The 26,236-nt window shown below is 37.4% G+C and overlaps 1 protein-coding gene across 2 annotated transcripts in view; it reads right to left on the bottom strand.

Moving 5' to 3' along the window:
* WWOX (WW domain containing oxidoreductase) overlaps positions 1 to 26,236 on the bottom strand; it is a 494,604-nt gene that overhangs the window by 348,242 nt on the left and 120,126 nt on the right. For both annotated transcript variants that reach the window (XM_027685285.1, XM_027685286.1), the window contains exon 8: positions 24,805 to 25,069. In XM_027685285.1, coding sequence (XP_027541086.1) covers positions 24,805 to 25,069 — 265 coding nt within the window. The remainder of the gene's footprint in view (positions 1 to 24,804; positions 25,070 to 26,236) is intronic.

A 26,236-nucleotide genomic window follows, 5' to 3' on the forward strand; every position in this document is an offset into this window, starting at 1 on the left:
TTTCACACATTCATACAATAGGGAGGAAGAAATCTTTGTTTCTCCTGTTGGTTATACTTTCATATATATATATTCACATATATGTTTCGTTATCTTAATTCAATACTTCAGAAGAAACATAATTCCTTTATAAAAGGTTTGGAAAATGGTTCTGGTGTAGAGCTTCAATACATGAAACAAAGCAGAATGACAACCATGAGAGTCAGGGATTAGACAAAATTTTCTCTATCTGTAACATGCTCTGCCAAGCAAAGCATTTCAGCTATGAAATATCCTCAGAGGCAAATACATTACAGGAAAGTTTCAGAGAGAGAAGAAAAATAAATAGCAGCTGAAAAGTAACTAACAGTTTTCAGTTAAAATAACAATATTTAACAATGAAACTATACTGTTTGGAAAGTGAATTTACCAATAGCTTCCCTGTTAAAAGTTCATATTGCTTAAAGCTGCCTCACCAGTAACACTCAAAATTCTGCTTCAGTACTACATTCTTTCCACCCATCCTGCATCATTGCAGAACAGCACAGAGCTGAAGCTGCAAGAACAAATACCCTTGCTGTCATTTCTCTATTAAGTCAGTTAAATATCTTCATAAGCATGCTCTGAAGCACATTTCTTTATTGGATTTCAATTGTTTCTTAAAAGAAAAATCTCAAAGGAATCAAAGAAAAATGTTTGCTTACTCTCATTTCAAAAGAAATGTGGATAGAGCCTAGTGCAGCGATCTTTTTCGATAGGTTTGGAACAAAGACGTTAATGAACAGTAGCTTTATTTTAATCTTTCTTCCTCCTCACTGAATTTCTCACACGCACCATATTTTTCTACACTTTTGCATTTTAAACACAGTGTAAGTACATGAGGGGATCAAAGAGTTTCAGATGAATCTGAAGAGTTATAGCAAGGGTAACGAGGGTCCTTAGTTTCTAATGACAGAAGCATATGCTCTCAACTTTCTAAACTGCATCCAACTGAGTCATTTATCAAGGCCTGAAACTTTTTCATTATTTAAAGCACTACGACAGCTTTCCACTTGATGCCTTGGAAGTACACAATAATAGAGACTCTATATAGTCATTAATTATAATATCAGCTGGTTGATGGAGTTACTGTACTTGCTGCTTGGTGATTTCATTTTTAATTGCAGCAGGTGGCGTGGAAATAAAGTGATGTACTGACACACACGGTCACCTCAATAGTATTTTCCTTTTTTATGTATGGATAAATGCAACTTGGCTTTTTGAAAATTCCGTCTGTTTTATATCCCATTGCACACAGTAGCTGCAAGGAAAAATGAGCACACAGAACACATTGAAAATGAGGTGCTGATAGAAGACACACTGTCCCTATCTTTTTCCTTTCCAAATATTTAAGATACTGGTTCCCCCTCCCCTTTGTAAAGATTCACAATTTCCAAACACAGCTGCCATAAATAACAGTCAGAGCTTCATATTATGTGCAAGTTCTTTCTTCTTATTTTTGATCTTACAAAAGTATTTGGATAAGTAGCCACTTTTGAACTCCACAAAGCTAAAAACAAAGATGCAGTTAAGCAGAATTAAACTTGAGCTCTATTAAATTCTATGACCATTCTACAAACGAGTGTGTGATATTCTAAATGGTGTATTCTACTTTTTCTTCTGTTTTGGAATTAGTCCTATATGCTCCATTGCTATAGTAATTTACTAACCCATATATCCATAGATTTTTGCAATTTAAAGATTAAGACAGCAATAGTGTGAGCTGATTTATCCTTTTGTTGTCTTCAGATTGCAGTAGTATATGCTTTCAAATAATCCTCATTGTTCTTATGATAGTCCACTCTTAAAAGTGTATTTTCCTCCTCTGTAATGTTTTCATTTCATTAATCTCTAATTTAACAGATTAGATAACTATTACAGGAGATTTTGCTGCTATAGGCTTTCCATGAGATTGATAGGTAATAAAAAGTGGTGTTTCCTAATGGCCACAGACATCCATCTTCTACATAAATCAGCAAACTCCCTTAAGAATCCCTTATATCCAAGTCATAGATCAATTGTACTCAAGCCTCATTACAACACACACACTCTGTTCTCTGAAATAAGGCTGTGCTGCCTTAGCTCAAAACTACATTAAATGTAATTAATACAGCTGTGATGTAAATGGACACAGCATTAAAATGTATGTCCCCAGGGACAAAAGGTCGGGAAGGCAGCTCTATGCACTGTCATGCACAGCACACATGACTAGGGAAAATTTTAGCACACTTCCTAGCTTAGGATTTATAGTGGTTACTCCATAAAATTGTGAGGCTACAGTACCAGGAGCAGGGAGCCAGTTTGGCCAGCACACTCCTACAGCTGGATACTGGCTCTTCTCTAAAGGAAGATCCCATCTTGGATATCTTCTCTTAACATGATGTTAACTCCCACCTTCAAAAAAAGCTACACAAACATCATTAGAACTCCAAAACTTCAACAGAAAGGATGTTTATCGTAAATATTGAACATAGAGAAAAATCCGAGGTGATGAGAATTGCTAGTCTGTGCATTAGGTGAAAGTTTCCAACAATTTAATGCTTTATTTGCCTAAATATTGTATTCCAATGTGGCTTGGAAGGGAATGCTGTAGAAAGAAGAAAACAGTAAAGAAAAAGGGACTGTGTTGTTAAATATAAAATTTTATTTAGTGGATTGATTTCCAGAATGGGCTGGTATGACTTCTGGAAAGCAAATAATAGAATTGGAGCTCATAATCAGAGGCATTATATCCATAAAGCAACCTGGGAATCATTGCTATGAGGTATTTATTATCTGACATACATAACATAAATAAATTTATTCTTGAAATGGCCTAATTTTTCTGATCTCACCTTCTTAGGAAGATGTCTTGCATCCTCCTTTTAATCCAGTTTGTACATCACTACTACAGTGGCCATTCTGTACGTTCAAGGCAGAAAAGCAGGTCTGGGTTGGTTAATAATATAACTGAGGCATGAAAATATGCAAACAAACCCTTGAGTCAAACTGCTCTCATGTGTGTCAAGATCCACAGCACTGATGAGGGAACAGTATTTGGCACCTTTTGCTCACAAGCACAGAATTTCAAGGGATTGAGTTCTCCGTGGCCTGGGTGCTGCTGTTTCCTACTGCAGATTCAAACCTACAAAGTGCAGAGCAACTGCATTTCTCACGCTGTAGGACCACCCCTTGTTATTCCTAATACAAAATAAAGGCAAAAATAACTACAATAATGAGCTTGGAATTTGCCCACATTCATTCTTTCATCGTTTGGCTTCATTGTTCCTTTCTCTCTCCTTGTCATTTTGGCTTCTTTCTGGTTTTGTGGAATCTTAGCCCAGAGTACAAATAATGCAATGCAACCCAAACAGCACACGCCATGTGCATCATAAACATGAACATTTCAACAGTCTTCACACTAACTATTCTGACTAATAGGTAGGATTAGACATTGCATCTATTTTGCCAGCTAGTTTATTGCTTTCTTTGTCCTGTTTTACTCTTCTGTCATCTCCCATAAAAGAACTCAGACATTCCTACAAGGGTACCAAGCAGTAACACTGTATTACATTCTCAAAGGCTGAACAGTCTCATGTGCTGTTGTGTGTTACACAGATGTAAGAATTATTAACAATGAGCTGAGACCCAACAGTGTCATATGATCCAAATGCAAACCCTCAAGGACATTTATTTCCTCCATTTCAGTGGGTAATTAAGCCTCTAAGCCACCCACAAAGATTACACTTGTAAAAATACTTAACCATTTGTGCCTTAAAAACAGTTATACTGCAAAAATGTTTTTGCATCTATGAATATGAAAACAAGTGAGACAGTCTGCAAAATGGAACTCTTGTATACTGAATCACCAAATCCAAAATGTGGTTGCCCCCACTAAAATGAAGTAAAAAAAAAACCTTACAAACCAATCCATAAATGAGTAATATTAGCAACAGTCTCAAAATTAACACAAAACGTGGCTTTTAGATTCACACAGCATTAAAGAAGACATCCTTTCCAGTGCCTCATTTTTGCACTGGACACGATTCCTAATAATGTGTATCATAGTTGAAAGACAGTATAAATACACCTAGGCTACAACAGCTTTGTTGCTCTGTCCCCTGCCATGAATGGAAGCAAGAGGAAACAAGTGTAGTGTTGGTTTTCCTTTTGAAGACAATCTCCTTTAAAGCTGAAGGAAGGTTAGGCAGTTACAGAAATCATGCAACACACATTTCTCATTAAAAAAAACCTCTGGAAGCTCAGCTATCACGTTGAAAGGAGTTGCTGAGGTTTTTAAATACATAAAAAAGGTCTTGCAAACAACTTCTGAAGACTAATTCAGAATCTTTTGATCCTCAGTAAGAGCCAAGCAGATCGCCTGATAACTGTACATGCTGTCCTGGCAGAAATACACACAATGGGAAGGGTGTGTTTCATAAAATTACCTTCACAATGACTGTCTGCCACCCCCAGAGTAACAAACAATTGGTGTCCATTACAATCCCAAGTCAGAAATTGTTAAAACTAAGATTATATTGCACCATAATTACAGAAAAGTGAGGAGCAAACCAAAAGTGAGGATGTATCTCAATCAATACCAGCAAGAAATTAACCAAAAGAAGACGTTTGAATCATCTATATTATAAAATGTTTCCACTGTCAGGAATCATTTGCTTGCCATACATACAGCCTCTGAAAAAAGATGGAATGCACTTCATGAAACCATGATCATCCCTTTTCCATTTAAAAGTCACATGAACTGACTCTCCCAGAACCATGAGGAAAACATGACCTGTTGGGATGGGGAAAGCCAAGGTAGTCCTGTTCCCCAAGTGCATTTTTTAAACCTCAAAATACTGGGGAAAGTACACACTACTCACTCCCCAGAGAAATTATTCAGCATGGCTTTCCTAATCTACCAGTTTACTTCCACAGATTTATGATCTATATTGTCATTATTAATACAGGCATTAACATAATCCAAATACATCAAGTCATCAGGGATTGGTGAGAAAAGCACAGACATTTGGAAACAGAACGAGAGCAGAAAAATCTCTAAATTAACATTCCCAGCAACCCAAAAAGCGTTTGCTTTATTTCAGAATCAATACAACTTGAATATGCTTTTGGGTTTTTTTTCTTTTGTTTCCTAAAATAGCTCACACACACAAGGCAACATCCTGATTAACTGATTAACAAATATAGACAGAGAACTCACATTGCTGTGCTTCTCTGGGAAACTAAGAGTTTCAGTTTAGCAATGTCTACGTCGAGCTTTTATCAGCACTAATTTCAATGAAAAAAATGGTCGTAAAATTCTGAACAGAGGGAAAACAGACCTTAATTAAGCAAAGTGTTATCTCTTTCTATTATAATGAAAGCAAAGTTACAGTTATATTTTTACCAAGATTTTTTCCCACTTAATGAAGACATTATCCATGAGTTTTCAAAGTCACTTTACAAAAGAGCATTCAAGAGACATTAAAGTCAGCTTAAACTAAAAAGTCTTTTTGAAGTCAATAAACAATAAAAAGAACAATGAAAAGACAGCCTTTGATCTCTTCTTACTCTAAAGTCTTTAATTTCTGTTTTAATCTACTAGATGCATTAAGTCTTGTTTTCAAATATTTTTCATCTGCAAAGTACAGCGAGCCTGCCTTGATTTTTTTTATTCATATATATTCTTACTGTATTAATGTACACTTCTCATTACCAAGGATGGGTGTCATCAGGAAGCTCTCCCACCAAAATAATCAGCAAAAAGTTTTAAAATTATTTTTCATTCTCTTCTCTTTTAAAATTTCTTGAAAAAGGAAGGAAAAAATGCAAAAGGAAAAAGAAAACGGCATCTTCAGCTTTGAAATTTGTGAGATCAAAGGCTATAATGCACATAGATTTTTTTCCAAAGGATAAATTATTAATAACGTGGGTGAACACATACTGGTCAATACATGGGCGAACACATACTTGTCAATAACATGGTCAAAGAATGGTAAGTTAAGAGCATCTCTCTGCAGCCAATTACAGCTTATCTGACTTGATTGTTTGCTAGAAATTCTAAGTTATTCACTGGATTTTTAATAGAGCCTTAAAACCCCTTTTTAGCCAAGCTGCAAAACCTGGGCAAGCTCTTGACCAGGTCCAGCAGCTCAGCATTTCCTCAGCAGTGCAGGCCACGGGTGGAAACAGGAAAATACAGAATTACAATGAATGAAGGCACATGGAAAGTGCAAAGGCAGAGCCAGCCATTAATTCCCGTTGTGCCACTAATTTCTTCCAGGTCTCTAATATAACCCCAGCTAGAAGGGTAAAAACTCTCTCTCCATACGTTTTCACCCTTGACACCTACACAATCCTCCTCAATTCCTTCTGTATTAATAAGTGTATCCTTCTGGTATTTGCACACCTTCAGGAACACGGGATCATTTCTGGAGTGAGACAGAAAGGAGAACCATATCCTCCCCTTCAGACCCAGGTTACTGCATCAAATCATCCATTCTGCCTTCCAAATATTTCCTTCACATTTCCTCACCTCCATTTGTTGCTGAGGTTGCCAGGCTTTGCTGATGATTTTTGTCAGAGAACAGCTTTAGAAGTATTTATTTCATAGAGACCACTGAATATCTGACAAATGTGAGATCTTAGTGGTTCATTTCTAGCGTGGGATATGACTGGGAACACCAAACCACTGGGCTCTGAATTTTGCCAATATAAGACTGTTATCATTTTTCATACAATAAATTTAATTTTGATTCAAAGAAAACTAAATTCTCTGGGACAGATCTTCTCCAAGAAAGAAAACAATCATGCAGAAATTTAAGCTGTCTTTTTCTTACATCAAGTTAAGCAAAAAGACTAAAATTTTCACTTTGCTTGTGGCAGATATACTTAATAAAAAAATTCAGACTGAGAGCACTTTACTACATTCAGACTAGCCTTTTATTGATTTGGATGTGCTATGAACCACATTATCTAATCTACAATAAGCCATTTACCAAGTGCAATGATCTATGGGCTAAAAGGCTTAGATTTTTAGTTCCATTGTAGACTTTTTGATGAAATGGTAGATCAGCAGAGAATAATACTATAATAAGATTGTGAGGGACAGAAGTGTCAATATTAGGAAATTAGAAAGTTTGGCTTACTGTTTTAAATCCTCTTGCTGTTCATTTAAAAGCCCAATATCTCTTTTTCCAGACAAATTGTGTCTGTATATTTAACAGGGGTCCCAGATGACATCCCACAGGGTGTCAAGTTCACGGGGGTTCAAGGGCTCATGCAACTGAAAATATTTTTATTTTTCAAAAATAAAATCATCCATCTGAGCACATGACAACTATTTGGTGGCGCATGTGCTGCAATTATACAAGGAGACAAGTTATCACAGTACTGTCTCCTTCCTGTTGCTGTTTGCCAAGATCCAAGTTACATCTGCTGCACAGGAGATATTAAAACAGATTTGAGGCATTTTGCAACAGAAACTTTTCTTTACTTATATGCACACAGCCCAGAACACAAGCCTGAGATCCCAACTGGGCTTGTGACTTACACAGAAACCAAAATGGACAAACTCTCCCACAATTTCATCTCTGCTTCCCCTCTAATTCTCGGCTTTGACCACCTTTGTACATGGGAATTCTCCAGCTGCCATACAGCAAGAAATGCCATAGAAATCTCGATATTTATCTACTCTTATGTATTTAGATAGGAAAGAACCAGACATGTGAAATCTGCTTCATTATTTTCCAATATTGCTTTTTGATTGAAATAGGTAATGCTGGACTTCCAACAATGTATACCATAACCTCCTTCTCAAATAACCAACTCTTGCAAAGATAACTTCTTTCTGAAAATGGTTGGTTTTGGCTAACTTGGACTCAGAGGTCTGTGAAAAACAAAACAGAGCAATAAAGATTCCCAACACCATAGGCATGATCAGAATCACATCTCAGGTTAGCAAAGACAACAAAATAAAAAAGTCAGTGGCCTTCAGTAGACAGAAATAAAACCCACTATTTAGCACTAATTAAGTGAAAGCCAAGGCATTTTTATGATATTATTTCATCTATAGTTCCACAGCAAATTTTACTGCATCATTTCTGAGCAGGACTGACAGGTTACACGCCGAAGTAGATGTACCGAAGACATTAATGTCACTTTAAAGCAAGTCAAGTTTTGATGTTCTTATATTTTTGTCGTGCTGCAAGTACTAGGATGCGTTGCCTGATTTTTTTTTTATTTTTATTTTTTTTTGGAAAATGAAAAAAAAAAAAAGGAAGTGCTACTACATCAGGCTCCCGTGTTAACTTCACAACGACTGAAGCCAGTTTGTATTAAGACGTTATTGCACCTTTCCGGTTCTAATCGCCAATTATGACTCTATTAGTCCTACTTGGCAGTTCATCTGCTCCTGCATCAGCTAAGGGGGACTTGGAGACGGACCTCTGATCTTCGTGTTTCCGCTCCAGTGAGTGCTCAGCACAGCGGCTGTCACGCCGAGACGTTGAGGAGGGAAGGCATTGCCTCTTCCGAGATAACTACACCTGACCTTACAACAATTTACTAAGGAAATACCTGCCTAATGGCAGCGTGAGTGCAGTTTCTTTTCCACTCACCACGGCGCTGCAAATTAGAGACAACAGGATAAATCTATGACCAGCTCGCCAGACACTTCATTAAATCACTGTTCCCTTGCCTTGTAGAGCACTAATAGAATCACAGCCCTCGTTAGCTACTGAATAAAAGATCAATCACATTCTTTGAGAGCTCTTGCTACCAGCTTCCAGAGGAAACAAGGAAAAAAAAAAGACATATTTAGGATCATCAGTAAGATTCTGAATGGCCTCGCTGCAAGTTGGTTAAATTACCTTTTCCACAACTGACTCTGGCTGTAATACTCTGAGGAACTTGTTAAGTCTGCTTTCAAAAGCTGCTATCTAATATATGACTACCAGGCCCTGGTCAAAAGTTCATAATGTGCATATGTAAAAAGGTACTAAATTGCCTGAGGGCTAAAACCAGAGGAGTTTAATTGCAGCAAAATGCTGAAAATGGTCTGTTGAGGGTCTTTCTATTGGGATACTGCTGGCACTAGCTGATTGAAGTACAGCACATAAAAGCCTTACAACAATATTTCCCTTAAATGCAGCTGAAATTGCGAGCACTTGCTAGTGCATATATGGTGTGCCAAGAGGAGGAAAAAAAAAAAAAGGAGAACCTCCTCTAAAACAAACAAAGATTTAAGGATTGATATAATTCATAATTTCAAAGTGTGTGGATAAAAGGAAAAATTAAACAACAATCAGTATCTGTCAGTATAAGTCATGTTATATGCTCCACAGGTTATGGTGGGAAATGTAAGTAAAATGTAAACATATTTAATTGGCACCCATTAAGATTCAGTGCAGTGAAAACTGGAAAACAGCCTCCATCAATCCATTCATGACCACACCTGGAAATTTTAGAAATGGTCACCTATGAGACTGCAAATTCCCCCTGAAATCCAATGACTTGTCTGTAGTAATTTGAGAATCATTCCCCTAGTTATTGACACTATAAACTAAAAAAAAAAAAAAGGAAAAAATAAAACATTTTTCTCTGAATTCATTCAAAATATACTTTTTCTTTTGAAAAAGAAAATAACAATATAAACTGCAATAATGAATGAATCCAACATTAAAGCCTTCCTGAGAAGTGAACACGACTGCTCTGAGATTGAGGTCTGGGAAGGTACAGAAAAGACACAAATGCAGGTAAATATGGGAAAAGTCATCAATGTCCAGCACCATCTGTATGATTTTGAAAGGCAAATATTCACCTATGTACAGATGATCTGTTGCCACTACTTTCTAGATTAACAAGGCAAAAATGTTATCTACAGCCCATATTTTGTTCATCTACAGCACGTGTTGTCTTTGGGCATGTCATGGCTGAGAAAATTATCGACAGCTTCACATAAAGGTTTTACTTTAAATGCCTATAAAAGGTTTTAAAATACCTCATCTCATATTCTCAAAGACAACATAAAGTGGCCCAGGCAACTTTTTTTATTTGTGCTTGAGTGAATATAATACAGTAGATAAAATAGCCTTTAGCCAGCCATCACTGTAACGTGGGAAGTGAGCACACTATTGATAGCACTGACTTTGCCATTTTCAGTTGGTATCAGTTAGCATTTACAGCAAAATCAGAGTTTTGGGCAAAAAACACAGACAAGGTAACAGAACGTGGTCCAAAGCATGAGAATCAGCAAAGACTTCAAAACAGTTCAAGAGACCTCCACTTTCAGTCTTAGAAAATCCACAGACCAATATGCTGCAGTAGCTTTACAGACTGTCTCTGTCTTCTGACACAATAGTTATTAACCAAGTCTCATTTTACAACACGAAAAAAAGTGGCTCAGGCCACTAAAAAGTCTCAAAAGTAAATTCATCTGAGTGGATACCAAGGAAAATCGGTGATCTGTTCACCTCATCTCAACAGAGGAATTCAGAGAAGTTTGAAAAAGCAGGGTTGTAACACCAACTGCATTTATCCCAACAAATAAACTTTGTGGAAAGGACAAAGCAGGAGCATCTGACAACAAATGAGGACGGAACAAGCTCTCCTTTGTTTACTCCTGACATTCAGTGCTGACACTTATGCAATTAGGAAGTCATTCAAGTAAGTGATATATTATATCACAACTGGAACTTACAGCTTTGTTGATACTTTCTGCTATAATTCCTTTAAAAGTTGGAAATTCATATGCATTTCTCATCAAAGGAATGGAAGAAGTCAACACAATTTTTCTCACAAAGTCACTACTTTTGGTGCAAAAGCTGAGAGAGAAGCTCACCTCATACATCCTAGTTCACCAAATGTAACCAGTGCAGCTTTGGAATCATTTAGCTCAGGTTCTGCCAAGAAACAAGGTAACTCATTTCTGTTTACTCATGACATTTTGACAAAACCAGAATAAATGTATTTCCCAGAAAACCTTTATTTTACTGTCATTAAGTGTGCAGAAAATAATGTTTTTACATTTATGTCATGAGATCACTAGCAGAACTGTCACAGGTGTGTCTGCTCCACAAGAGGAAACACAGAAGGACTTTTCAGGTGCCCAACCCCTCTAGGCCCCCTTCCCACTCAAGGGCACTGATATTGGAGACTTTTCCTAAGGAATCTGCAACAAACTCCTTTCCTACAGAGGCAGGACGCTGCTCTGCAGTGGAAAATGGGCAAGGAGCACCAGGACACCCAATATCCCTCTGCAGATCATTCCTCTGCTCCATAATTAACACTGTTAGATCAACCAGGCTATTTGGGATGGGATGAACCACTCGACACGAGCAGACAATCAGATTCTAAATGACACTGTTACAAAGTCATTATCATAAAAAATTGCCAAGACGGTTGTTTTACTTGAAGTGCTAAATTAGTTTTCTTGTACTGGGAGTATTCATCATAATGTAAGTTTGACATTTCAGGACAACATTTTAATAGTAATGCTGTTCAGTGGAAAGAAATAGTCTTTCCAATTTTCTAGCAAAATGAAAAACCCCTAATTGTATTCCTTAATAGATTACAGTGACAGACAAGGTAACATGAAGAAAAATACCTACATGTGTTGAATTTAAGTGAAAAATTTGATCCTAGTATTTCCAAGTATTCTTATGCTCTAGCTTGTTAACTTGAAGTGTTCCTCAACATTTTTTGCATAATAGTGGGTACAGCATTCAAACAGAAATCAGTACCAATGTGTCAGGCCATCACAAGGATTTTCAAACCTGTTCCTTTTACATAAAGTCTGGTGCTCATCACTTGAGAAAATGCTTTCCTAACCAGTGAGGAGTCTCACCAGCCATTTGTACAAGCACACCCATCTATCAGGAACAAAAGAAACAAGTAGTGGTGTGAACAAACATTAAACATAAGCTCACAATAAGTTTCAACTCCTATATCTGTTTAACATTTTTCTGAATTAATAGCAATATCCATCCTAAATGAATTAAAGATGTACCATCCACAGGAGCAGCACATGTATAAGAACTCCATTTTTGCAAATGTCAACCCTTAAGACAGCACTGCTGGAAGAGATGGAAATCCACAGCACTAACAAATCAATCTTGCATGTTTGGGACAAGTAGACCTTGTTCTTCAAAACAAACTGTTTTCTCTATATCTCAAAAGTGACATTTCTTTTATATAAGATGCATCATCCAACATTGCTGTCTTTATCCTGTTTCAATGTGATGCTTTTGCAATTAATAAAATTCCTCAACTACCTTCTATAGATTTTTTTGGCATGCACTGAAGACTGTGCTATATCCATAGTGATGTTTAATAACTGGAAAACCATGTTGTCACTAAAATAATGGATGAAATTTGACTACAATGTTTATATTTACTGACGTCCTCCTTGCTAAAAAAGGATTGATGCTACTAGTCTAACAACTTCCCAGAAAGAACAGAATAAAGGGGTTGGAAAATCCAAATGAGTCAAGTATTGTAAGTCTCAAAGGAAACTTTAAAAGCTGAGTAAATTCATAAATTCTCTGATTACAAATCCTCATACAGATTATTGCAAAACTAATAAGTACTGCATCATTTGTTATGCATTTTTACACTGAACTAAGCACAAGGAATTCAGTATTACGTTCACCTTCCCCCTAAAGAAAATGAGTGACATCTGCTACTTTATCACAAGGAAATCATACAAACTCAGGTCATATAACACATATCAAAATATGGAACCATTTTAATATTTTTAACCAGCAAAGGGATTCAAGGTATTTTTTTTTTCCAAATCCTTCTCTTTCATTCTTAAATATCGTTCTTGAAACATATAAAAAACTCTTCAAGACATTGCCTTTACAGTATTTAATATATTATCATACATTGGTGTTTTCTTCCTTTTTTGATAAGGGTGAGAAATCACAGACCTAAGGACTAAGACAGTAGGTTAAGAAAAGAAATAGGAGAGGCAGAAAGGCACATCAGCTCACACTGCTATTGGCAACAAAACCAACAGAAAATTAAGGACAACTATGTGGTTTCAATAGTTTTTCTGGAACATATATTCCCTTTTCTTCTCTTTCTTTAGAAACACATATTCTTACCTAGAAATAAGACACAGGGACAGTAAAAACATCAGAACTAGAGTAGAATGATGTTCAGGATTTGACCAGTATCTAACTCAATCCTTGTAATAACTCTCAGAGAGTGATATACAATGGAAGCTACTGAACTCCAAAATGCTAGTGAACATCCAGTGGAAAAATCAAACACACTCCCTAAGACAGTCTCATCAACCACAGACCTATTTCACTCCATGTGGGAATCTAGCCAGTGCTCCAAGCTGGCCAAGGAACATCCTGCAGTTTGAGTCTTGCTTTTAGGAAAAAAAAAAAACAACAAAAAAAAAGGAAATTACCACACTCATATCTGTAACACCAAAAAAAAAAAAACCACCCCAACCAAAACCTAAAACCAACAAACCCAACCCAGCAAGTTCCCTCACATTTTCCTCAGGAGAAAAAAAATATACCTATATATATAGTAAACTTTGGAATAGAGAACTGACAAGAACTAGAAACACTATTAGTGTCACAGTGGGATACCTCCCAAAAGCCTAGAAATATGAATTTTCTATACATACAAGTACATTTTCAATAGCTTTCCTGGAAGGAAGTTTTTAGGAATGTTAATTCAGTTATGTCCAGGGAATGGCAACATGATGATAAATGACATGTCACGCAGTAAAAAAACAAACAGATGAATCATTTCTTCAGGAAAACAGACTCTGATTGTGTTCACCTATCCAGGAATATGAACTATATTAAAAACTCAAGTATATTTTTCATTTCTATAGATAGATAGGTACATACACACATATATATGTAAAAATAGCAAGAATACTGAAAAAACATTATGCAGTACTCTGCATTTGATATACTTTATTATTTTTGGACCTTGCAAATATACTTTTTTAATGACTTTGCTCCAAAAGAAGGGACTTTCTAGCTCATATTACTTGGACACACTTACTGTTTACTCTTCCATCTTTTTTGTAAAGTCAGAAGAGATTTCCCTGAGAACTTCAAATAAATAAGATATCCAGCTGCACAAACACTATACATTCTGTTAGATTACTTTGGCTTCCTAAGGAATATTTGACTTTCTCTGGATGTAAATGATTAAAGAGAATCCATCATCTGAAACTGATTGGTGAACTGTTTAAAGTGGTATGGCACCTCTTCAAAGATGATAGAGAGAGAAATGAAAAGACCATGGTATGATAAAGCATCTCAGATATCCAAGGGGTTCTAGGGAAATAATGGAACCAAGCACTGCACCCCCCAATTAAGAAATAGCATTTAAGTAATAGTTCCATAAAACAGGATCTATACTCCATTCCTCTCTTTTAAAAACAATTTCATATTTCATCTATTCTGCAGAGGGCCAATAAAAGCTTGGGGTTTCCTGAACATCTGTCCGTTTGTAAATAGAAACTTCAAAAGAAATGTGAGGAAAGATAAACCATGTTCTAGAATCCACAAAATTTATACTGCTCTGTGAGTTATGATCACAAAATTACACGGACTAACAACGTTCAATTATGTAATTTCATTATTTTTAACATTTACCGTTTCAAGTTTGGGCACAGGATTTTAAACTCTAGAGGTCAAACAAACAAAAACTAACCTTCACCCAAAAACATTGCCTTGCTGAACTTCAAATGTGTGGATCATCAGCTCTATTCCATAAAGAGCTAACTAGAAGGCTTAATATCATCAGGTATGGATGAAGAACTACAAGGAAATAAAAGACGCATTACTGCCTAATTGCCTCATCCAGTGACAGGGATAAGAAGGTCTCAACTCATTTAAGGAATAAACAGCAGATTTAATTGTTTTAAAAAATCATAGCCAAAAATGATTCAGTCCTGTGCCTCTAAACTCAGTAAGAAACTTGATTTAAGAGAAGAAAATTAAGCAAGTGAAAAGCAGACTAATGACACACAACTACTTCTTAGAGTGTTTTGTTCATAACCCACCCACTCCTCCATCATTTAAGGTCATCTCACAGCTTCAGAAAATTTTGTAGATTTGGCATCTTACCCCACATGGGATTTGTTTTTCGCACTTCATATCACTCATAGCACCTTAATTTCAATAGCTGAAAATACCTGGTTCAGTTGGAGTGTCTTGAACAATTTGTGTTTCATAGAATCAAAGAATGATTTGGGTTGGAAGGGATCTTAAAGACTACCTAGTTCCACCCCCTGCCATGGGCAGGGACACCTTCCACTAGCCCAGGTTGCTCCAAGCCCCATCCAACCTGGCCTTGAACACTTCCAGGGATGGGGCAGCCACAGCTTCTCTGGGCAACCTGTGCCAGGGCCTCACCACCCTCACAGGGAAGAATTTCTTTCCAATATCCCATCTAACCCTGCCTTCTGTCAGTTTGAAGCCATTCCCCCTCATCCTGTCACTCCATGCCCTTGTCCAAAGTCTCCCTCCAGATCTCTTGGAGCCCCTTTAGGTACTGGAAGGTGCTCTAAGGCCTCTCTGAAAGCTCTTCTCCTCCAGACTGAACAAGCATCTCAGCCTGTATGAGAGGGATGCTCCAGCCTTCTGCCATACAGGACAGTAGCTATGTTTGTCCAAAAAATTTAAAAATCATTAATTAATTTTTAGGGACTACTTCTTTTTATAAAAAGTGATTAAAAACTCATTGCTAGCTAAAAACTCACATTTTATCACTGCGAATATTGGAGACTATCTTTCTAGAATGCAACAGATCATTGGATCATTATACATGAACTACAGTGCATTGACTTTGCTTTGATTGCAGTTACCTCATTCATAAAAATGTTCTCTCTATTACTCTCCAGTTATTAAAGGAAACGAATAATCCTATGATTTATGTGCTAGCAGGGAAATAAGGAGGTCTGGATCCTACTGTGTTATTTACAACAAACTGTGTAAGTGACCTTGCTCAGGCTCACAAATGAGAAACTCTGGGGTCACAGGCAGGGTTGAGTCCCCTCATCTGCAGTGACTGTCACTGGACGGATCTGGGGGGCTGCAAGGGGCACCCACAGGGCTCTGATGTGGAGTGAGGGGCACACAGAGGGCTCAGGGGTGCAGTGGAGGGCACACAGAGGGCTCTGCAACAAAGCAAAAGGCAAGGGAGCACTTTGGCCACACTCACATTTGGTCTTCAGCGACGCACAGTGATTTGAGCCAGCAGTTTTCACTGCTCACTCGGCCACAGACTCATCAAAAGTTAAACCCTTATTAGGCAAAAAGCACAAAATTATTCTGTGAAAGCCCTTTTGTTTAGTGGAACTCCTTAAAATTGTTCCTGTAACAATATCTAGCATAACCTGAAGACAGATTAAGAGTGGGCAAAGGAAAACCAGTAGCAAAGGTAGAATTACTACCTCAGTTTGTAGACATGTTAAGATCTAGGCCAGCACATATCATAAAAGTGGTTTAGACCATCACTCCACTTTCCTAAGTTAACAGACATATGTTTGCATTAGCACCAAATAAATGCATGACATACAGAGGCAATCTGTTTCAGCTTTTTAAAAAAATCATCAAGACTTAATTTCAAACTAGATTATTCCCAGCAGAAGCTCCTGTCCAGAGCTAAAGCCAGAAAAAGAATATGAATATGCACCTTTACCTTTTGGCTTCTACAACTCAAGTATGTAACACATTCAGAGAAGTTCCTCACAGTGTATTTTCCCTTACACTCCCTTTGCCAATCTATTATTTTTAATAAAGCTCTATGATAAATACTTTTGCTGTTTTCTTAGCAACGCTTGTCAAAAAATATTAGATTTAGGTGAACTACACAGGAAAATTTTTTATGTGTGGCCACAAAACCAGAAGTGTCACAAACTGTCCATAACCAGAGTTTTAACATTATATCTGTGCAGCACAGTACCACACACCCACTTTTGAGAGAGAACAACTTATTTCTAATCAGTCAGGAGAAGGGAGGGAGGCCAAGAGGTTGCACATACAAATCCAAAACATTATCTAGTGCTGTTATTAGCTATTTTCTTCCCTGACAACAGAGAATAAAGCCGTGAAAATAATTTGTCACAGAGCACTGTGAAGATACAGATTCCCAGAAGGAGAGCCCTTTCTTTTTTCCACAAAATTCCACATCTTTTTGAACACTTGAAATCAAAAAAGAAAATACCTGTACAGCAATATGCAAGATAAATGGCAATGCAAAAAAAATCAAAAAAGTCACAGGACACCAGAATTTCAAGTATTTTGGATGTACTGAATTTCACTGCCTAAGCACTTAAAAAAAAAAAATAAATCTTTTTTTACAGTCTCTTCAAACTCACAGGTCTAAATTTTAGTCATTTTTGCCCATGGAAAAAATCGAAACCTTATTTGTTTTCAGTTATTGTAGTAAATCAATTCCTGAGCAAAGAAAACAAATTATGATGTTTCAGTACAAAAAAGATCTCAAGAACTCTACCACAAGGATGAGGCAAATGCCTAACAGTGAGTAGAGTGATGACAAAAAAAAAAAGAAAAGGCAAAAACCCACAAAGGTAAAGGGATCAAAAAAGAGACTAAATATCCTGTTCAGCTGTTTCTATCTGAGTGCAACATCTTTCCGGTCACCCAAGCACCTCAACACTCATAATACAACAGAAATTTCCTTCCTTATGGTTTCTCAAATCCATTCTGAGCAGATCAGTGCTGCACAGCACCTCAGAGACACCACAGCACCTCAGGTGCACTTGAACTCCACAGGTGAGGGTGAGCAAAAGGGAAGGGGAAAAAAAAAACAAGAAAAAAAAATAAGAATGTGAAATCTTCTTTGGATGACTGCAAAAGAACACAGGGAAAAAAGGATGGTGAAGGAAAGTCTGGGACTTTCAGACAAGAAAGAAATGATGGATGCATCATAGAGTGCAAAACTAAAGAGGATTTATTTTTAAAACATTTTCTTAAGTCATAATTATTTTGTTTTTAATCCCTCCATCGTGATTCAACAAGAAGGTTTATTTCTAGACAGCGTAACAATCTTGACTCAAGAAATTAAATTAACTGAATGCAAGACTGACTTTCTGCAAGTTTCAGAAAGAAATATTTGGTTCTATGCTGTTAACTACCTATGAGGTCAATTTTTTCAGATTTCAGGTATCAGATACCTGACCAGATAAGGTATCAAACAGGCTGGACGTGAAGTTGAACAGAACAATCACATTCGTGAGCAATTCAGACCTCTATGCAGACATTCCACAAGGTGCATGGCTTTTTAATCAAAAGATGGTTTTTCAGGCTGAAAAAAATGGGGAAATCTCCTTTTTAATTTCAAATTTTAATTTAATTTAATCGCATGTAAGTTAAAACACTACGGACCAAATGCTTCCCTGCCTGGCAGCCCACATACTTGACAAGGCACTCCAAAATTCTGCAAGGATCTTGGGGGGACAGGAAGAAATTCCTTACTTTGTCCACAAAACTATAGGGCATAACAGAGCTGCTCTACAAAGAGCTATGGGGGTGTGTTGGACACAGCAAATTCCACAGCCACTGCTCCCCCTGAGCACCTGAGACCCTGAGCTGTTCTGTTTGGCACCTGGATACATTTTCATAAAGACTTTCCATTCCTGTGGTGTAGGTTACAGGGGACGAATTTAATTTGCCCTTATATTTCATGCTACATTTATTTTAGCAGGAAGTTAAAATATGTATCAGTTAAATGTAAGTTTGATAATAAACCAGCCTATATTACACTTTATTAGTAGGTAGGACACGTAAAATGATCAACAACTACTTCGGAGGCATCTCTTTGCCATCCTATTACAACAAATCAAAATATTCTTCCACATAAGCCTTCTTTCCTTTTACCCAATTCAGTCCATTTTAAATAGGAGTTTTCTGTGAGGAAGCATATGAAATCAGAGTTCAATAAAATAACTGTCCTCCCATGGTACTAGAGGCACAGTCCACAAACCTGTGTGTTAAGAGAGATGCAGCTTAGCATCCCCTCAGCATTTACACTTCAGGCATTAATCCATAAAACAGGAGAACTGCACATGTGATTTATGCTCTCTACAACTGCTGATATCCAGTAGGTACTCAGCCCCCTTTCACTCTCCCATCCTCTTTCTCTTCCTGCCAGGAACTCAATTTGAGGAAAGAAACTCGACATTTTTGATCCAACCTAAACTGTGAGGTTCTTTTCAAAAAGAACTGCCTGTTGCTTTTCAAGAAAACCCAGTGCATTTTCAGGAACGTCTCGAGGAAGGAAATACACACCAAATCCTATGCTGAAACATGCACATAACCCACCCTGCCCATGACTGCTCTTGGAGCCCAACGTGCACAACTGTGGGCAGAATTTGGCCTCAACTGTGAATTCAGTAATGGAAGCCAACATCAACTCAACACAGCCCACACAGATCTTTGGACAGCAAAAAAAAAATGTTTGCTTAGGGAGGGAATACTATCCTCAGCTCAAAGGGTAATTCCAGCTTCTTCAGCAAAGAGCAGGGGAGAAAGTGAAGAGCTGATGAGGCTGCAGGGGGCCCCTCTTGGGCTGCTGTCAAAAGCAAACAGATGTGACCAATAGGTAGAAGCAAGTCACTCCTGTAGATGCAGATTGATTTCCTTCCAGAATAGCATATCCGAGCTGTGTGATGTTAGGCATGAGTGAAATCATCACATGAAATTTAAATTTAGACATTCCAACCTATGGCAAAAGTAAACTCAGTGAAACCATTGTAGGCACTGGGGTTTCCTCCTGCAATCCAGGCCAGCTGCCTCAAGCACTCCTAGAATAATATCATAAAAACAAGAACTCATGGTTTATATAAAACTTAGATGTGCAGAAGACTTTGGGACCCTTAGAAGTATTCCTTATAATCCTCAATAGCAATACTTCAAATACAAAATCCAGTTCTGGAAAGCTACTATCTTGGGGGGAGGAGGGAGAAATCAAAGAGCAGTTCAAGCATCAGTCTTTTACACAGTGAAAAGTGAAGGGCAGAATGGTCTTACCACAGCTAACTGGCTTTTAAAGGTGGCAAGTTGAGCTGTTCTAGTTGTAATTTATATCTCAGCAACAGAACCAATGTTTTATTCCCAACCATTAAAAGGGGGTAACACATCTGCTAAAACTCCAGCACAATGGCTGGCTTTGCACTGCAACAGGAAATGTAACCCAATAGTCTCAGAACTTCCCCAAACCCCAGCCATTTCTTAATGTAAAAGGATTTGAAAATTCAGTTCACTGAAACATCTGTTAAGCTCTTGCTACCCTAACACATGATATTCTTTCTGCTCTGTTACCTGCCAACAAAAATATTTGGGTCTATGTAAGACTATCACAAGCGTGTGATAATGGCATTCCACTTCTAAATTTATATGCCTTTGTACACTCATAAAGTCACCTGGGAGTGACACTAGATAGTGCACTCAGTGTAAGCTCAAAACTTACAATAAATGTATTTAATTTTAATCTTGTATGTAAATAGTGACAAATCAGATGGGGTTTGAATGACTGGCATTAATTTAAAACAAAAAAAAACCAAACCAACTTAGTCAAACTTTTCTTGGGCCAATTTTTAAGAAGAGAGACAAAAGGAGAGAGGGAAAGAGAGAGAAGGAGGAAAGTGAAAGAGCATAAAAGAGAGGTAGAAAAAGAAACCCAACAAAACCCTAGTGCCTTAGATCAAACCAGCAAAGCATCTGTGTGGCCTACACAGTTACTTTCAGAGTTTCTCTTCCAATTTGTTATTTACAGTGGTCACTTGTTTCAAATGATATTTAATTATACTGTAAGTGTCTCCAACTCACTGAGTAACTATGTAGTGGTAAGTAAAAGAGAGGCCCTTTGAACATTAGTAGAGCTAGAGTTACTACAATAATAAAATGGTAATTTACTTGCAACTATTTCTTTGTACCAAAAAAAAAAAAAACTTGTTCTCCACTTCTGTATAGAAATCCTCGTGGATTTTAGATCTTGAAAAGAGGTGGGTGGGAAAAAAAAAGAAAAGAGTTTCCAGTGTTCTGCTTAACAAAACTACTTCCCAGACACCTACAACTACCAGTGATTTAAATATTGTGTTATATTTGAAAAGCTGACCAGACAGCTGTGTGATTCAATTGAAGACTTCACTATAAGTAGCACATAGAACAATTTTTATGCTCATAAAACAGGTTTGGAAAATGAGAAGTTGCATTTCTTCTTGCGGTAAGGTATGACCATTTAGAGAAGCAATTAAAATTATGCCACTAAAAGCCTCACAATTGAAAGACAGATAAACCTCACCTATGTTTGTTCTTTTAGAAAAAATCCACAAACCTTTTCTTTACGAGGTCAAGCTACTTTAAGTTTCTGCTTAAAGTGTCCTAATTATTGAAACTACCACATTAGCAGCAAATAACAACCAACAGGTAAATAAGAGTGTTAAAATCAGTATCAGAATACTGACTCTCAGTGCTTCAGTGAATCAGCCAAAATGGAACAGTTACCAGCAGTGTTTTCTCAGCTAAATTCTATCCTGCTGAATACCCCAAGTGCCACACACCTCAGGTTGCATCATGTCTCCCCAAAATAGTGACTTGTGGTAGGCAACAGTGTGCATTTCTAAAGAAAACACTGTGTCTTCATCAACCAAAGAGGAGCTGTTCAACACTCAAGAAGTGAACCATAAAAAAAAAAATGTATTTCAAATACACAATGTATATTTCTTCACTGTTAGAAACAAAACAAAATAATTATTAAACTGTTATGATTTCTAGTAAGTAAACTTTAAACAGATGATTTCATAAGTACCACAGAAAATGACGACAAATAAGTCAAAGGTGTGAAGACCAATTTCTCAGTAGCAACTTGCAGACAGACAGTGGGGAATCAAAACTACCAGGGAATCAAATGTATGTTCTGATTTTGTCCTGCTTCAAAGTTTCCAAAAGAGAGGAAACTCTTGAGTGTTATTCTGAGTTATCCACCACTTTCAGAATATATATAAGTCCGTCTTTGTGAAATACAAACTGAAAATGTAAATATTGTTTATTAACAGCTTTTACAACAATAATACAAGAAGGCCCCAGTTAGAATCAGGTATGTGCAGCTGGAGTCTCTGTGTGTGCATATATGCACACATATGCATGCATCTATACAGACCCCAGGATAGTCCAGGACACAGCAAACAGCTTCAAACTGGCTCCAGAAAGGATTAGTCTCTCCACGTACCAAAATGCTGCAGCTGCCTCAGAGATCAAAACAGGGACAGGCACATCCACGTGGCACCTTGGCTGAGCTGACAAACCTTCCCTCTCTCCACACAACCTTGTCACGGATCTCTCAGTCCCAGTTATGGGCCCAGCTCAGTTGAAACTACTTTAAATGCTGCTGCATCATTGCTGCATTGTGCAATGCAGACATCCTTGGAAAACACAGGAACGGACAGTTCACCACCTTGGGACTGCAGCTGTCAGCTTGGAGATCACTCCCAATATTCTGACCAAAACACTCATCTAAACTCCAGGGTGAGCTCCCACACAAACACTGAAAGGAAGCCCACAAAAAAGGCCCTCAGCAAAGTCTCTTCCAGGTTGGTGACAGCACAATCCCCAAAAAAGAAGCAGTAGCAAGTCATTTGCTCCCTACAAACCTTAAAATAGAAACTCTTGCACTGATGATGTGGAGAATTTCAGCAACGCTTGTTTGCATACCCAGGAAGGGGCACTTTTCTAGTTTTACTGGCAATTGAAACATTGGTAAAGTTCAGGGGAACATAACAACTCATATCAGAATATGAGTTGTAAAACTGATGCTTAACCTCAGGCCATACCCTCCATCATGACATTCAAATAACCTCAGTGAAATACAAACATGAAGGACTTAACAGAAGTGATTTGACTTGGACTACAGTGCACTGTTATCCAGTGCTGATATTTTTCGTAGCGTGCTTTGTATTCTCTTTTATGTACTATTAATACATAGATACTATTAAAAAAAAATTCTATCAATTGTTCTAAAGAATTCAAAATTAATGCTGGTCTTTCATTTTGTTCCGTAGAGGATAAGATTCTCTGAGCAACAAACACTGAAGGTTCTCTTTGCAAAAATATGTCAGAGCAAATAAAACTAACAATTCATAAATGTCCACAGACTAGATCCTTTTCACGGGACGTTGATAACATTCGCTTACACATTCTCAGGAGAACTTCAAGAATTTGTTTTGCAAACTATCCCTAGCACAGCAGAGGCATGATTTTATAGGTCCTGGTCAAAAAAACCATGCTGTTGAAAGATATTATTACTTGTCCCAAGGTGCCAGAACACTCACTTATCAATCTTGTGGACACAAATAGGTTTTGCATATGTACAGGCTGCAGTTGCAGGCAGAGGTCAGAGGTGTCAGAGGTGACAATGCACCCATGGTCAGTGCAACACACTGTAGTGTTCGGATTTTTGCTCCCTGGGACTTACTGAAGATCCAGTATTGTTCTTTTATGGACATGCAATCAGAGTTTTAAACACTAAAACTCTGATTTTAAACAGAGTGTTGTCCACATGCACGATCCCAGTATAAATTAAGATTAATTTCATTATCTCACCAATAGTCAAGTGCACAAGCAAATTCTTTTGTGCAGCTCTACATACAGGTTCCACCACTGATTTGCTCAGTTACTATAGTTATGTGGTAGATTAAGCTGCTTAAGGATGGATCCCTCTGCCTAAATTCCTCTCTGATCTTTTTCAAATAAAACCAATTATTTTGATCTGCACCACCAGCTAAGAGAGACAGTACACAACACCACAACCACCCTTGGCAGCTGTGAAGTCTTCTGTGAAAGGGGCCTGGTGTTTGGGCTTGAACAAGCTGCCATGGCTAGATGAGTTCTGCAGAGTCTGGATCTTTTCATGTCCCTCATTCCTAACTGGAAACATTCAACAGAGACTCTCTCTCCCAGCTACCCTTTTGGGAATACCATTCTTTGCCAATGAAAAAGGAGTGAGAAACAGCCTATAAGGTTAAAAGAAGTCACTTCTCAGTAAAGTAAAAGTCATCCTCTGCCTAGAAAATACTTCAAACTCCTTATAAAGAACCTGGCTCAGAGCTTCAAGGGATAAGAGTAACCCCTCCAACCGCTCAGGATGCTGCAAATTCTTATATAATGAAGACTCATAACACTGGCTATGGAAGAACTGTGTAGCCTTTCATTATGTCATGGTCCCAGTCCAAAATCCAATGGAGACAAATGGAAAACACCCATTGTCTTCAGCACTTTGGAAGAATCAAGAAGATTGTTGGGCTGTTGCTTTTTTTTTTTTTAAATATGAATGAAGGTGCTTTTACCACTGAAAGCACTTTCCCTCAGCCATTAATAATGTCTGTAGTATCTCTTCTAACTAGGGCATCTGTTTACATAAAAAATGCAGTCAACATATTCCACTTAAAAGCCAAAGCAATTTTTTTGATGTTTTACCTATAGAGAGCACAGAAATAACTCTGAACTGCACCTAAGACATACAACCTCCTTAATCAGAGTGAAAATCACATATTCAAACAAGGAGGTCACGGGCTCCATCTTAGAAGGTTCCTTAACTGAAGATTGACAAAGCAAATCTTAAATGGTTGAAGAATCCTCTTCTAGAGCACTATCTTGGCAAGAGTGTTTGTCATTAGAATCAGGGTCAGGGTTACAAAAGGCAATAGGTCAAAGCAGATATAAAAATCCAGATGTATGTAACTTTTCTCCCCTGATTTGAAAAAAAAAAGGAAGATTTATAAAATACTTTAAGGTATTCACTTACCATGGATTTGGTGAAGGGTCGAGCCAAGGTAAACAGCAGAGTGTACACCCACCAGTTACGATGAATGGAGGAGTAAATCATATTTCCAGGATGGAGGGAATTCGACGTCACCCCGTGGGGAGAAAGGCGTCGGTTCAGCTCGTTGGAGAAGAGGATATTGCAAAGCTTGGAGCGATTGTAGGCCAACATAGCCCAATACTCCTTCTTAGATGGAGAAAGCAGGCTGAAATCAAGCTTTCCGGAGGAGTCTTTAATTTCTGTAAATCTGAAAAACAGTAAATATGCCTTAGATACCCCAGAGTTAATTCCACTCTCATTAAGAACGACATAAAATGTAGGCACCAGAGTAGAACTTGGCCAGAACCAACATAAAACAACAGCTTATTTAGTAGCTGAAAGCATCTACTAGAAATTGCCTGAGACCCAAGGAGAAGTTCCATATAATATGGCAGAAAAATTATTGGATAATTAGCAAAAGCAAACGATAAATAAAAACAAGTCAAAAAACACTTTAATGATTTAAAGGGATCGTACTTAAAGAGGACAACTTACAAATCACTTTATTTTAAATGAAAAAAAATAAATTTTTTGCCATAAATCCATAGAAGCACAATCACAAAGGATATAACATAGGATAAAATAACTCTGCAGCAGAAGCAGAGAAACCCAGCATCCTTTCATTTCCCCTTCTTCCCGTCCCCTGATCATTTCATCCAGCGCTCACATACTGCACACTTGCATTTAAGTGTTCTAGTAACTATGGATGAGTCTCACTGCCTCTCAGACTTTTTTTTTAGATTAAAAATTGATGAATATAAAGGGGTTATAACCTTGGTAACTTGCCATCAATAGTCTTATATGTTTAAAAGATAAATGTAAACAAAGCCAAAATGAGTTCTGGCAGAGTATAATGTTTTTAAGTATACCCACGGCATGGCTGAACACAAATCAAAGTAACTAGTTGATGTTTTTTAATTGGGTCTGACAGAGTCATTAAACACCAGCTGTTTGTTTCTTTCCTCCTTTTTTTTTTTTTAATAACAAAGTAGTGTATGTTCTAAAGACATTTAGATAAAGAAAAGAAAGCTTCCCCATAGCATTTTCCCCCCTAGTTCTTCCAATTTGATTTATCAATTTACTGGTATATCTTAATATTAGGAAATAATACTACATTCAGTTACAGATCTATGTTTCATTCAGAAGAGCTACTAAAAATAAAAAGGATTTAGCAAGCTCTTTTTAATACTCAGAGTTTTCAGAATCAGCTGGGGAGAAGAGGGATAAACATAATTATAGTACACACTAGCAAAATGTTTTAAAATATCTTCACTAATTTTGCATCTCATGCCCAGAAATGAAGAGATCAGCTGGAATTTCTACATTCATTCTGTGAGCAGAATTATAATACACTCAGAGAAAAGCAATACAGTAT

The sequence above is a fragment of the Neopelma chrysocephalum genome, unplaced genomic scaffold (genome assembly GCF_003984885.1).
Source record: "Neopelma chrysocephalum unplaced genomic scaffold, ASM398488v2 Primary Assembly neopelma1_68b, whole genome shotgun sequence".
NCBI classification, from domain to species: domain Eukaryota; kingdom Metazoa; phylum Chordata; class Aves; order Passeriformes; family Pipridae; genus Neopelma; species Neopelma chrysocephalum.